The sequence below is a fragment of the Quercus suber genome, unplaced genomic scaffold (genome assembly GCF_002906115.3).
Source record: "Quercus suber isolate HL8 unplaced genomic scaffold, Cork oak 2.0 scaffold_26, whole genome shotgun sequence".
Taxonomy (NCBI): domain Eukaryota; kingdom Viridiplantae; phylum Streptophyta; class Magnoliopsida; order Fagales; family Fagaceae; genus Quercus; species Quercus suber.
Window position 1 is genome coordinate 793,343 of NW_027069491.1, and position 14,240 is coordinate 807,582.

Sequence of the window (14,240 nt, forward strand, 5' to 3'; positions counted from 1 at the left end):
TTGCCTTCTTACATCTCCTCCGTCCATTTGTTCATCATCCAGGCACCTACTTGAGTACATGTCCCATCACCCCACTTTTAGCCTTATGTGAGTGGCGGTAGCTGAGAAAGCACTGTTCAGGGGTCCTATCCACATAAATGCGGCCAGGAAGTTAGGTGCAGTGCATTAAATGTGGTGGTTGGAGTATGCCTCCTTGATATTTCTCTGTTGCCGTTATCTTTATGTGTGTCCGAGGTCCCTCTCCCTTGTATGGGTCCTTGGCCCACCGAGCCCAAAACAATAAATTTTGTAGAGAGTGGGTGAAAGAGCTAGGCTAATAATGAAAATAACAATATCAAACAGCGATGCGAATGGGAAGATTTGGATTAATGTGCTCTCGGACTAATATGAATACTCCGTCCGAAGAGATGTTTTTCATTGATCATATAAGGTTACAATTCCTGGGGCCACAACTATCTCATATATCCTTTTCCTCTCCTATTTTCCGATCCCCCTCTATCAGAGGTACCCTTCCCTTATATAGCATTGCCTTCTTACATCTCCTCCGTCCATTTGTTCATCATCCAGGCACCTACTTAAGTACATGTCCCATCACCCCACTTTTAGCCTTATGTGAGTGGCGGTAGCTGAGAAAGCACTGTTCAGGGGTCCTATCCACATAAATGCGGCCAGGAAGTTAGGTGCAGTGCATTAAATGTGGTGGTTGGAGTATGCCTCCTTGATATTTCTCCGTTGCCGTTATCTTTATGTGTGTCCGAGGTCCCTCTCCCTCTTGACACTTGTCAAATAGATCAGTTGAACCTCCCATACTCGTGTTTGATCAAACCTCTTCGGATCCGAGGACGCATGGCTACTCGGACATATGAGCATTTCCTCGGATGGTATGCGTGCTCATCTCCAGGCATCCCCCATTGGCGTGGGCATCCGACTGAGGGTCCCATCTCCTCGGATGAAGAGTGTTCCTGATTCAGGGACTTGGGCCCAATAAGTTGGGCTGTGTTTTTCTCCCCTCACATTACTATTCATTAGTTTAGTGACCATTTAGGAATAGAATTTTGAATATATATCCACAATTTAGTAGAGTATAAAAAAAAAGTATAATTAAATCATTTTTAAGTCAAAATTTTCAAATACACTTATGTTAGGGTGTTCAAAATAGAGCTAATAATTAACAACAAATAAATTTTATTTTTTTTCCTTTTGAAGATGTGGTAACTAATGACTTTTTAGGAAAATTTTTTTAAAAGTTATTATATAAGATGAAAAAATAGATATTCAGTACTTTTGATCAATCATTTTGAAGAATAGTTATTCATAAGAAATAACTATTCATTGTAATAAAAATATAACCAAACAACTAAATAGTTATGCTATAGAAATATTTATTACATTACAGTATCTATTACAGTCTACCAAACGTGTCTTTAATATTTCACCCATATTATATTATTTTGAGTGGAAGGTCCATGACAGTTCAACAAATCCCGTATGGTCAAAATTCAAATGCCGCGTCAACACGAAATGGGTCTCTGTTTATTGCTTACCCACCAAATACAATTTTATATATATAAACTGTTTTATATAATTTCTTTTTTTTAAAAAAAGCTTTTTTTTTTTTTTAGAGAAATAAAAGCCAGCCTAAGCTAGCTAAGCATAACTCTTCCGGTGAAATTAATAACAACAATGCTATTTACTTCCAGTTGTAAAAACGCTCAACTGTATCTGACCAAACCCAAAACACAATCTGATTCTCACGCACAAACAAACAAACCACGCCCCATACCAATGAGTCCATATTTCTTGTCATTCTGAGTTTCCCACCTTCCTCTTTTCCCACATACCTTTTTAGCAGCAAGATTGGATCTTTGCTTGATCTGGGTCCTTCTTGTTCCTTACCAATTCGATCTGTGTCTTTTTAGACCTGAGATTACAGCAAATTCCTCACATTCTTTTGCGGCTTTGAGAAAGAGACACAGACACAGACATGTTCCTTGTTGATTGGTTCTACGGTGTCCTTGCATCTCTTGGCCTATGGCAAAAAGAGGCCAAGATTCTATTCTTGGGTCTTGACAATGCAGGCAAAACCACTCTTCTGCACATGTTGAAAGACGAGGTGGGTTTGTTTTTGTCTTTACCTTTTTCTCTGTCTTTTGCTGTTTGAGATTGTTTTTCTGAGATTTTGGAAAATGTGGTTTTGTTTTTTTGGTTTTTGGTAGAGACTAGTGCAACACCAGCCAACTCAGCACCCAACTTCGGAGGAGTTGAGTATTGGGAAAATCAAGTTCAAAGCTTTTGACTTAGGTGGCCACCAGATCGCTCGCAGAGTCTGGAAAGATTACTATGCTAAGGTACATTTGAATTTGATTTCTTTCTTTTTGGTTTCCTCTCTATTTTATGTTTGTGTTGGCTTAAAATGTATCAACTAAACATGATCTATGCATTTCTTGTTTTAATCCAATGTTAGATTGCTCTTGTTTTGTTTTTAATCAATGTTATTGGATTGGGACTCGCTTCTGATCCACACTATAATTCTACACGTGGATTTGGCAATCGATTCTATTAGAACATCTTATAATGGATAAATTGATTGGTTATATTTGAAAGTCATTCATGCACATTTGATTCTTTGAATCTTTTGATTTTGATTGAGATTATTTGTATGAACTACTGGAAACTATAAGCAGATCTAATTGTATTAGGTTTTACTAGATACTTTTACTATAAATTAAACCAATGACAGAATTTCTTTGATAATCTTATAGGCTGTTATATTACCTACAACTTTGAACAGGACAAAACTTAGGTAGTTCCTTCAGAATTGTACTTTTGGTTCCCCAACTAAATTGAACCATGTGGTTGTATTGGCCAATGAACCGCATAATTGAATTCAATTGTCCTTAGGGGTAGAGAACATCTTTTATGCTCCACTGGTCAGCCACACGGTTGAATTGAATTTGGAAATATAAGGTACTTTCCCTAAAGAACTGCACATAAGGTTTACCCTTTTGAATAAAGCATTTCTTCATTCTTTTTAATCTTGTACATCCTCGAGTTGTGAGAAGGGTCAGCCTTCTATCTGAATTATTGGAATCATATTCTTTGTAGGTTTGGTCTAATAAGTGCAAGTTTATTGAATTATTATTCATGCTTCTAGCTTTAGTTCCTTCTGTACACATGAGAAATCCTTTGCTACCTTATCAAAATATGATTTTTAATCCAACTAGTAGTCGAGTGGAACTTCAGAAGAAATAAAAGTATTGCCTGCTCCCTTAGCAGCAATGACTTAATGTGCTATGCCTCCATAATCCCAGATATATCTTCTCTTATGTTTATCTGATTCATTGGAGGCAAACATTGAACAATGGAAGTTTCGCTGATAGCACCTTTTTTGTCTTTCCGGAGGTGTTTTAATAGTAGCTTTCCATACATAACTTCCTTCAAAAATCCACCATGTCTTGTGGAACCTATTCTCAAAGAGGTCAATTTCAGGTTTGAAAGAGAAGCCATAGATTTATTAGAACAAGGTTATTTGTTAGATCTTCTTGGAGATTTAAAGAACCAAAGTGGGGCTGCTTCTCTTCATTGAGATAGTATTCCACGATAGTTTTTGTTTAGATTGAGTGGGAAGACCTGCCCATTGAAAAATGAGTTCAAAGTTTGCTCAATGGTAAATATTTCCCCATTTAGTTGTATCACCTTTCAATAAATTTCAGAATGAATACTTTATTGGTTTTTCTGTGCTCAATGTTTCATGATAGACTCTCAGACTTAAAGTGGTTTCCAGCAACTAATATTTTTTGAAATTCTGAGAACAATACCATGTGAAGAACAAGTTGGTCTTGATCCTGGTTATGGTGTTTAATTCATTTGAACTGGCATTAACATACCTGCTCTTTGTGACCGAATGAAGGAGAAAAACTCATTTAGCCCTCAAGTTTAAAAATGCAAATCTATTTTGACAATGACCCTTTTGGAGCATGTATATACATGCCAAAGAATTGAATGCTGACCATCTATTTTTATATTTCCATCCATGAACAGGTGGATGCAGTTGTTTACCTTGTTGATGCCTATGACAAGGAAAGAATTGCAGAATCAAAGAAGGAGCTAGATGCCCTCCTTTCAGATGAATCCCTGGCTAATGTTCCGTTTCTTGTGCTAGGGAACAAGATTGACATTCCTTATGCAGCTTCAGAAGACGAGCTACGCTATCATCTAGGACTGACCAATTTCACAACTGGCAAGGGGAAGGTGATCCTTACAGAGTCCAATGTCCGGCCCTTGGAAGTTTTCATGTGCAGTATTGTTCGCAAGATGGGCTATGGTGAAGGCTTCAAGTGGCTCTCCCAATATATCAAGTAGAAGTAGAGTAGGGGGATAATGATCGGCACTGTATTCTTGTGGTAAGCTTCTGCAATTTTGAAGCGCTTGACTGCAATGAGATTGGAAGAGAAATCTTTTACTATTTATTTCATTGGAATTGAAGGATTTTCAACTGCATAATTTTTTATCCATAAAACGTGCAATTTCAAATTTGTCTTTTTCAAACAAGCTTTGACATTATGCTGTTGTTCTCTGCTAGTTTTTCTGCCTCTGATTTGAGCATTGTTTTTGTTTTGAATTCATAATAAATTTTGAAGTATCATGGTACATTTATTGTTTGAAAAAAAAAGTGTTTTCTTCTAATGTCTCTTGCCATTGTCATATATCCTACTTCTCTGATGATAGTCTATAAATCAAGGGTGTTTTAGTCAAGGAATATTGTTCCATTTTCTTTTCAAGCAATGGCCATGACAATGTTGTTCCATTTTTCTCTTTAAACTATGGCAACGAGGAGGAGCTTCCAATGCATGGTTGGTGAGACTTGGGAGCATTTCTTCTTCTTTTTATTTTTATTTATTATTTTTTTTTGAGAACAAGTTGAGATTGTTTCTTAATGGGGATCGCAACACATTGAACCACGTTTAAATAAGGGAGATCAGCTTTGATGTGTCCTGACACCTAACTCTCAATTGAGCGTGGTCTTCTTTTTTATTTTTTATTTTAAAATTTTTGTATCTACAGTAAAATATTTTGGAATTACTTATTTCATTTGTTTAGGTAACCAAGTTATTATTAGAGCAACATCATATTGATGGTAAAAATCTTACCAAAATTTTTTACCCAGTTGGATAAGCATTTTCATCCGGGAATGCAATGAAAATTTATTTTACATCATCAAAAACTAGTTTTATCTATTTTACCTTACTACTTTTCAAACACATCTTACATCCTATTTTTTATTATTTTGTATCATATTTTATTAAAATATTCATTTTTTTTCCTTTTTCCTTTTTCCTAATTCCTAACCCAACTACCATGGTACCCATATCTACCACCACTAGAGATGTGCAGCCGACCCACTAGTCTACCAAAACTAAACCAATCCAATTGTTGCCAATTTTTTTTTAACAATGGGTTAGGTTGAGTGTGAGTTAGTAGATTAAAAAATTTGCCTAACTTAACCTGACCCATATATATATATATAATGGTTTTGTTACACAAATCGACAACCCACGAAACCCAGCAATCACCACTACCTCAAATCGATGCGGATCCATCACCACCCAAATCAATTTGCAAACTCAAGCTTAAATTGATTTGCACTCCAACTTGCAAACCCACACCAATTTGCAAACCCAACCCACACCACCCAAATTGATTTGCAAACTCACTGCACTCTAACTGGCAACCTCACACCTAGATTTACAGTCACGCCGCTAGAAGCCCTCAGCCATGCGTGACACAAAGCCCCATCTCCTCCATTGTTGGCCCAAAAGATTTTTCTATGCCTATGAGAGAGAGAGAGTATCAGATGTGGAGTTAATTTTGTGTATTATGTATTCAATTTTGCATTTTAAGAGTTTTTGTACTCTTGGATGGGAATGCTTTAAGCCAAGCCCACCAACTAACAAATTTTTGTTATCAATTACAATAAGTAGGAGAGATTGAACTTTAATTCTCCTCATAAAAGAAACCAAACAATGTGAGAAACTAAACAATGCCAACAAGATATGACGCTATTTAAGTTCATACCGACCTATTGACATCCTAGAACTCTAATTGCTATAGCAATTCAATTCCATTTATTGAGATAGTTTCAATTTTCAACATCATATAGGCAGTTGACCAAAGCCTTTGACCACACCCACCTAGGGTCGGTGGACTTTTTTTTGTGCCATGTTGTTCCTGGCACACTCCCTATTTGCTACCTGTATTTTGTAAATGATATAAGTAGATTTTCAAAAAAAATTAATTTTTTTTACACAAGTGGACTTTTTATAGATTTTATGTTGTTGCTCTCTCTCTCCAATATGTGTATAAAAATAGTAATTTTTTTTAGTTTTTTTGAGAAATAATTACAATATGCTGCTAACCCTGCAGCTCGAATCTTTTCCCCCCTAGACCCCCAAGCATTTTGTGTATGGGGAGGTGTCAATTCAGTTACAAGGCCTTTGGCTAATTTTTTTAGGTTAAAAGTAAAGAACTCTCTTTTAGAACAAAAACAGTCACTCTTTTCTCACTTCTCTTAAAATTCAATCCACCCATTAAAAAAAATGGCAAATTATATTATTATCTATACTTTAAGGGTAGTTTAATATTCAATCACATTCAAATTAAACCCCAAATTTTAAGATTGTTACAAATTAAACCTTATAGTTTCATTAGTTTCAAATTAAATCCTAAACTTTTAAACTTATATCAATCTAAACCCCAAAATCAAACCCAAAAAGTTCATTGTTTTATTTGAAAGCATCCTTAAATTATTTTATTAATGTTGTGTTTGTTTGAAGTAAAATAAATGTAAAATTTACCAAAACAAAAAAAACCCTTCTCACCCAATATCACAAAAAACGTTTTTTTTAATAGAATTAAGATTACACCTAAATTATTTATGCACACACACTTTTTCTTTAAAAAATAAAAGACACACACTTATTCACACATAATCTCACAACTTATCAAGGTAATAAGTTATTATTATGTGAAAATTTTGTGTTTGTGGTAAGCTTGTGTAAAAGTGGTAAGTTGTGATTGATTTGCAACAATTTTTTTGTCAATGGCAAGCCCGTATAAGAATAATATTATCAGTTATAACTTACAATTTATGAAAAATTACGGATGATTACGAGTATGTGGGTGCATATGAAAGTGGCGAGTATGTAACTACTTTCACATAATAGCAACAAAATTGTGTTTTTGCCAAAACGGTGCTCTTAGTAAGTGTTTATCATACTAAGAGTCTGTTTGAAATCCGTTTATTTTGTTAAAATTGAAATTTTTTTGTTAAAAGTATTATAGATAAGGTAAAAGTTAACTGAAATAATAAAATAGAACATATGAATAGTATCAAAAAGTACAATGTAACTTATGAATAGTATTAAAAATAAGTTTAATAGTAAAATAAGTAAGTTTTTTAAGCTGAGTCAATCTCACACTAAAGCAATCTGTGCTAGTCTTCCCTTCAATGCCTTTGGTGTCAGTTTATGTTACGTGTTTGCATTTTATACTAAAATGTTCTTTTCCATGTTTTTATTTTTGTACGGTTTTATCAGCTGGAATCTAGTTTTCTTTCTCTCCAACCCAAGTTTCTTTGGATCCTGTATTATATTCTCTCTCTCCCACTCTTTTTTGGATCCCTGTATTACATTCTCTAAAAATAGGTGTTCACGATTGCCATAGCTATTGACCAACTGAATTATTCTATTTTAAAGCAAATTAAGTAGACTCTATCACTTTTCAGATGCAAATAGGTCCCCCTTTGGCTGCTCCTCTTATTCCATTACCGATTGCTTCCAGCCGCGGATAATAGGAAAACCTGACGTGGCCTAAAAAAGCCTTGTCCAAGGGCCTCTTTTCTCCCAAGTTATTAGAAATTTTTATTCTATTTTTGAGTGTGATGACACTAAAGTTTGTTCGAGTCATAGAGAATATAGCTACAGTCCATATGATCGCTTTATTGAAAAGATCCAGTTGTTCATGACAAATTGAAAACGTTTTTTAGGAAATACTTAAAAATTTTCCTTACTTTTGTGCATAGAAATGAGATTAAAGTGACCATGTTAATAGCTTCACAAGTCTAACCGATGGTTTTTATTTTATTTTATTTTAATTTTAGTATTTGTCTAGAAGATCTACCCTCTTATTTAAATCCTCCACCTGAAATTGTTTAAAAATAATCGTAATTGGAGCTTTGTTTGTGCGATGTACTTAGTGCATTTGCATCAATTCAAACAAAAATTTCTAACTATTTTAGTATAAAAATTTATTTTTCTATTTTACATATTTTTCAAAAACATTTAACGTTAGATTATCTATTTTATACTTTTCAAAATGCGGATGCGGATCTTTTTCTATCATACAACCATTTAAAAATAAAATTTCCAACATTTTTATTAAGAAAGAAAAAAAATTAAATAAAGGATTCTTCTATGTAATCGTCGAGAAATTATACAGTCCTTTGGTGAACTACGTCACTTAGGCTGCGTTTGTTTTGGGTGAAATTCATTTCCGGAAATGGTTTTCGAAGTTTTCGGGTGTTTGGTTGCGCTGGAAAATGCAATTTTCCGGAAATCATTTTCAGTTGACTCACGGTCAAGGGTGAAAATGATTTCCGGACTCATTTTCACTTCAAATGAGTTCCGGAAAATGGAGAGAAAGAGAGAGCATGAAGACAGAGAGAGGGAAAGAGAGAAAGAGAGCACCGCCGTCGCCGAAGAACCGCGCCTCGCCGAAGAACCGGCCTCGCACCGCACCGCCTTCGCACCGCGCCTTGACGAAGAACCGCTCCTCGCACTGCGCCGCCTTCGCACCGCACCGCCTTCGCACGCACCTCGCCGTGAACCCAGCGCTCGACTCGATCTCGATCTCGATCCCGAAGAACCCAGCGTGCGCCTCACCGTCGATCGTCGATCGTCGTCGCCGCGCCTCTTCCTCTTCCTCGATCTCTCAGCTCTTTTTTTTTTTTTTTTTTTTTTTTTTTTTTTTTAAGTTTGATTGCTGTTGTTGTTGTTGTTGTTGTTGTTGTTTTTTTTTTTTTTTTTTTTTTTTTTTTTTTTTATGAACTGATTATTGTTGTTGTTATTGTTGTTGTTGTTGTTTGCGTTTGCCGGAATTGTTGTTGTTGTTGTTGTGGCTGGAATTTGCTGCCGGAATTTGTTGTAGGAAAATAGCATTTTCCTAATTGAACCAAACACATGAAAATATTTTCCACACCAATTTTCATAATACAACCAAACACTTAAAAATATTTTCCTTTTTCGGAAAATAGCATTTCCGGAAAATATGTATTTTTCGGAAAATATTTTACACGAAACAAACACAGCCTTATTCACTATTCTACTAAAAGACTCTAATTTGTTTAAAATTACTAGTGAATAATCAGTTTATATTTAAAAAAATTTTATAACTCAGCAATTTTAAACAAATATAAATTTTTAATAAAATAATAAATCATATTACTTGTCCACAATTCGATACCGACTTTATAATTTCTCAAAACCATGAGCTCAAAGACAACATCATTTCCGCAAGTTTCCAAATCGATAGCTTGGTACATCCTAATGACGCGTACCAGCCAATGAAATTCCCCCACGTCAGACACCAAAGCCCACAACCGGCTAATCCCCATTATGTATCCCCTCCACCGGCCACGTCAGCATCCTTCATACCATAACACCAACACATTCTCACTGTTCTAACCGGTTATTGGTCACCCTCCAAATATAATAAAACCCCTAAAACTAAAAAATTAAAATAAAACCTTTTTTTTTTTTCTTTTCTTTTCCATTTTCTCTCTAATTTTCCGTCACTTTCTAGCGAACCAAAAAAGCTCAATCCCTCTCTTACAACTCTCACTACCCATACAATTTTCCCGAGAATTTTCTCAGATTCAAAGCGAACCAATCATTTTCCTTCACTAAATATTTTTAGAAACGGAAAAAAAAAATGTTTCTTTTTGATTGGTTTTATGGAATTCTGGCTTCACTAGGTCTGTGGCAAAAAGAGGCGAAGATCTTGTTCTTAGGGCTTGATAATGCTGGAAAGACCACCTTGCTACACATGCTCAAAGACGAGGTACAAATTTTCTCAGTAACCAAACAGAGGCTATTGTATTGTTTATTGTATAAATTATACAAATTTTGTATTTGTTTGGTTTTGCAGAGATTAGTGCAACACCAACCGACGCAGTATCCAACGTCGGAGGAGCTGAGTATTGGGCAGATAAAGTTCAAAGCTTTCGATTTGGGTGGCCATCAAATCGCTCGCAGAGTCTGGAAGGACTATTACGCTAAGGTTTTTTTTTTGCTTTTTTTTTGCTTTATTTCTCAATTTTTTTTTTATGTGCAATTTAATTTAATTTTTTTGTTTATTAATATTTACAATAAGTATAGCTACAAAATAAAAAATAAAAAATTTCACAACTAAAAGTGGTGTTGAGTAGTGGCCCTATGAGCAATGTTTAGAGACATGGAAAAAGTTCACTTTTTTTTTTTTTTCTTTTTCGCAGCGTGCTGTTGTGATTGGTGTAACGTCACTTCAACATGGATTCACTATTGACATCATTTTTATTGTATATTAATCCTAACATGTCATTTCAACAAGTCGTGAACAAAGTGAAGCTTTTCCAATCGCAACTTATGAATGTGATTTTGTGAAAAAAGTTGTTACAAAAATCGTGGCCGGCAGCATCACACCTATAATCCCAACACCCTTAAATAGAGTGATTTTGAAGAATAGGTACGAGGTCATTGTGACATCTAGCTTTTCATTGGAGTTTTAACTCTGAATGTTGTGATTTAAAAATTGAAACCATGGGGGATTTTGACTCTGAATGTTGGGTTGAATGTGTAATTTTAGTGAACAACAACCAAGTCTTAATCCCAAAAGCAACAAGTTGTGGGTTTGAGTCCAGGAATCAGCCTTTCAAATAAATTGGGGGTAAGGCTGCCTACCATGATCTCTCTCAGACCCTGCAAAAGTGCGAGGTTTGTGCATTGGCTACAAGCAACCAAGTCTTAGACTCTTAGTGCCTAAATTTTGGGGTTGGCTAATCCATTCATTTAGTGAAACTGTTTGTTTTGTTGTTAATATTGTTTCATAATAATTGTGATCAATTAGATCTATCCAAAATAATAATAATTGTGATTGATTAGGGAAGATGTAGATGGTAGAAAATATAGCTAGATTATGGTGTTGAACAAAATTAATGCATGTTTTGTCTTAGGGATGTTTATTTGAAATTCATGGCTTATTAGATTAATTGTTTGATGTATAGACTCATGGCTCACTAATTTCTTCAAATTTCTTAATTGGTAAGTTGTACACACACCCAGTGGGTTTTGAAATCACAATCTAACCCTCCACCTGTTCTTATGGTAGGAGTAAGTGTCAAACTTGACACTTTATTGTTAATTATTCTGATTTTGGACTAACTCGACTTTAGTGGTTGCTATGATTCTGTGTGGATACCATATTGAAATAAAGAGACTTACGTATAGGTGTTATCATTTAAATTTATATCTTCATGGTCATATTGTTTACTCTGCATTTGTAGTTTTAGGTGTTTGGGGTGTTCATGTCCGTTGCTATCAAAGCAAACTGATTATTCTTCAACTATTGTTGTCATTGAATTACTCATGGGTTTGGAAGGAACAAAAAGTCCAACTTACAGCCAAAAGCAGTGGTGGTGGGGGTGATGCATGAAAAGACTCAAGTAAAACTTTCTTGGATGGGGTTGATACCTCACTGATCATTTGCAACCTTTTATCATGTAGGTGGATGCTGTTGTGTACCTGGTTGATGCTTATGACAAGGAGAGATTTGCAGAGTCAAAAAAGGAGCTTGATGCGCTACTCTCTGATGAGTCCTTGGCAACTGTCCCATTCCTTATTTTGGGAAACAAGATCGACATACCTTATGCTGCTTCAGAGGATGAGTTGCGCTACCATATGGGCCTGACCAACTTCACCACGGGTAAAGGTAAGGTTAATTTGGCCGACTCCAATGTTCGCCCTCTTGAAGTCTTCATGTGCAGCATTGTACGCAAGATGGGATATGGCGAAGGCTTCAAGTGGCTTTCTCAATACATCAAGTAGGCAAATGGATAGGCTACCGAGATCATAGTTTTCCTGCCATTGCGGCAGTCTCTACATTTGAACTAGTGTTGGAGAATTTTAAGCATAGTTGTTGATGTAAAGTGAATATATACTGTGACTACTGTCTATGCTAGTAGCCCTCATAATTAGCTTGGAGACTTGGTGTGTTTTCTACCTGTTTTTGGTTAAGGGATAGATAAGTTCTGTCTGCCTCCTCACTCTGTATTGGTAACTAAATGTCTAAATTGCAGAAAGTAATAAAGAGACTGTGGCCAAGAGTCTTGTAGCTCAATTGGAATCTCCCAGTGTTTTACCTCCAACTATCAATGAATGTATCAAAAAATAAAGGGGTTATGAGGATCAGTTGAGTGGTTTTAATGTTTACAGAAGGTCAACTTCAAAGTTCAAACTCCTCCAAATCAATTCATTAGGGATGCTTCCCTATTCTTTTTTTTATTTATTAGCTAAAAATTTGTGCTATAATTGAATTGATTTGGTTCTCATGCGTAGGGAAATCTCTCTCTCTCTCTCTCTCTCTCTCTCTCTCAGCTTTGCGAAACTAGATTGTATGGAAGCAAAAGAATCTTCCTCGTAGCCCTCAGTCATCATCTTTGTGTGGCTGCTTCTTATACAGCCTCCATGGCTTTGGGGTTTAGGTGCACACATGATCATTCTGAAGGTCAACGTTTTGAGGCTATAAACTTAAATACGGTCATCAAAATTTATATCACTAAGTCTGTTTAGATATCACTTATTTTGTTGAAAACTAAAAATAATAAAAAATTTACTGTTTACTCTTTTTTTACTGGTCTTAAAAAAAAAAAAAAAAAAAAAGAAAGAAAGAAACGTAGACGCAAACGTGAAAAGCGCAAATCACGCTTCTCAAACACACACTAAAAATGACTTACAACAATAAAACTTTATTTCAAATTTATACTTGAAATAGGAGTAGAAATATCAGCAATTTATCGCTTATTTGGTCAAAGAGATTGAAATACCTTTTATTTTTTAATTAATACAAGAAGATTTAGGTTTGGCTTATATTACCTGGAAAAGTTGCCACATCTTCCAGCCAAGTTGTATATCGTTAAAAAATATCTGGCGTGCTTAGCTATTCTATGAGTCACATATTATTTTTTACCCCCCCCCCCCCCCCCCCCAAAAAAAAGAAAAAAAGAAAAAAAGAAAGAGAGTCAAATGTTATTTTGTTTAAATTTAGAATAAGCCGTGTACAAGTAGAGTTGTTTGCTAATTGAAATCATTGATAGGTAAGTCTCCTAGAAATAGGTAGTATATCTTATCTCTCACAATATATTTGTCCCACAGTGTGTAATCACGTGTTGTGAGAGTATTTACTTTTATAATGCGATTACAAGATATCCTTTCATCTTAAAAAGTTACAACAAAATTTCACAATATCCTTTCACAATATTTTAAAATTAATATACACCACCTTTTATATATATATATATATATATTTTAATCGAAACATATATTACAATGGGCTCATGTATGAAATGACAGGCTAATTAAAGAATGTTGTGAAATTTGTGAATATTTTTGTTATGTCCTCAACTTTATTGGGAAAAAAAAAAAAAACATTTAGCAATGCAATTCTTACATTAAAGTAGATGCGAATACTTTGTTAAAAAAAGAAAAGTAAAAAAAAGTAGATGTGAATACAATTTTAATCTTGAAATTTTCATTTATGAACCTAAAGGTACCACAGACTTAAATGTATTTTTAATTCCTAATAACGTAGTGTTACATTCTAGTTCAGTGGTAAATGTTGTAGCGCACAGGTAATCCAATATGTATACAACTCAATGGTTACTTTTCATCTATTATTACTAATCTAGAGGCAATAGGTGAGGAAAAGTTGCTATAAGACTCTTTTGATCATTTATGAATAATATTAAATACGTATATAAGTCAAATCTTACACATTTATGAATAAAATATTGAATCCAATCCGTATATAAGTCAATTCTTACTCTTTTTCACTTTACATACTCTTGGTGCGATGATTACTCCATAAGTATTTGTGGAGTGTAAGAGGGTAAGGGTCGTGGTACAAGTCTTTAGGAGTGAGTTTTACATACA

The 14,240-nt window shown here is 34.8% G+C and overlaps 2 protein-coding genes and 1 non-coding gene across 3 annotated transcripts; all 3 read left to right on the forward strand.

Annotated features, from left to right (window-relative positions):
• The first annotated feature begins 1,656 nt into the window (after window positions 1-1,656).
• Window positions 1,657-4,551, forward strand: LOC112007279 (small COPII coat GTPase SAR1A). The gene is made up of 3 exons (XM_024039612.2): window positions 1,657-2,113; window positions 2,217-2,348; window positions 4,042-4,551. Exons 1-3 carry the CDS (start codon window positions 1,985-1,987, stop codon window positions 4,360-4,362), a joined length of 582 nt encoding a protein of 193 aa, XP_023895380.1. The 5' UTR covers window positions 1,657-1,984; the 3' UTR covers window positions 4,363-4,551.
• On the forward strand, window positions 3,305-3,431 carry LOC112007337 (small nucleolar RNA snoR83). Its single transcript, XR_010627060.1, has one exon. It is a non-coding gene; the product is annotated as a small nucleolar RNA snoR83 (small nucleolar RNA).
• Window positions 4,552-9,790: 5,239 nt separating the features above from the next.
• On the forward strand, window positions 9,791-12,429 carry LOC112007278 (small COPII coat GTPase SAR1A). Its single transcript, XM_024039611.2, has 3 exons — window positions 9,791-10,116; window positions 10,204-10,335; window positions 11,817-12,429. Exons 1-3 carry the CDS (start codon window positions 9,988-9,990, stop codon window positions 12,135-12,137), a joined length of 582 nt encoding a protein of 193 aa, XP_023895379.1. The 5' UTR covers window positions 9,791-9,987; the 3' UTR covers window positions 12,138-12,429.
• The last annotated feature ends 1,811 nt before the right edge of the window (window positions 12,430-14,240 follow it).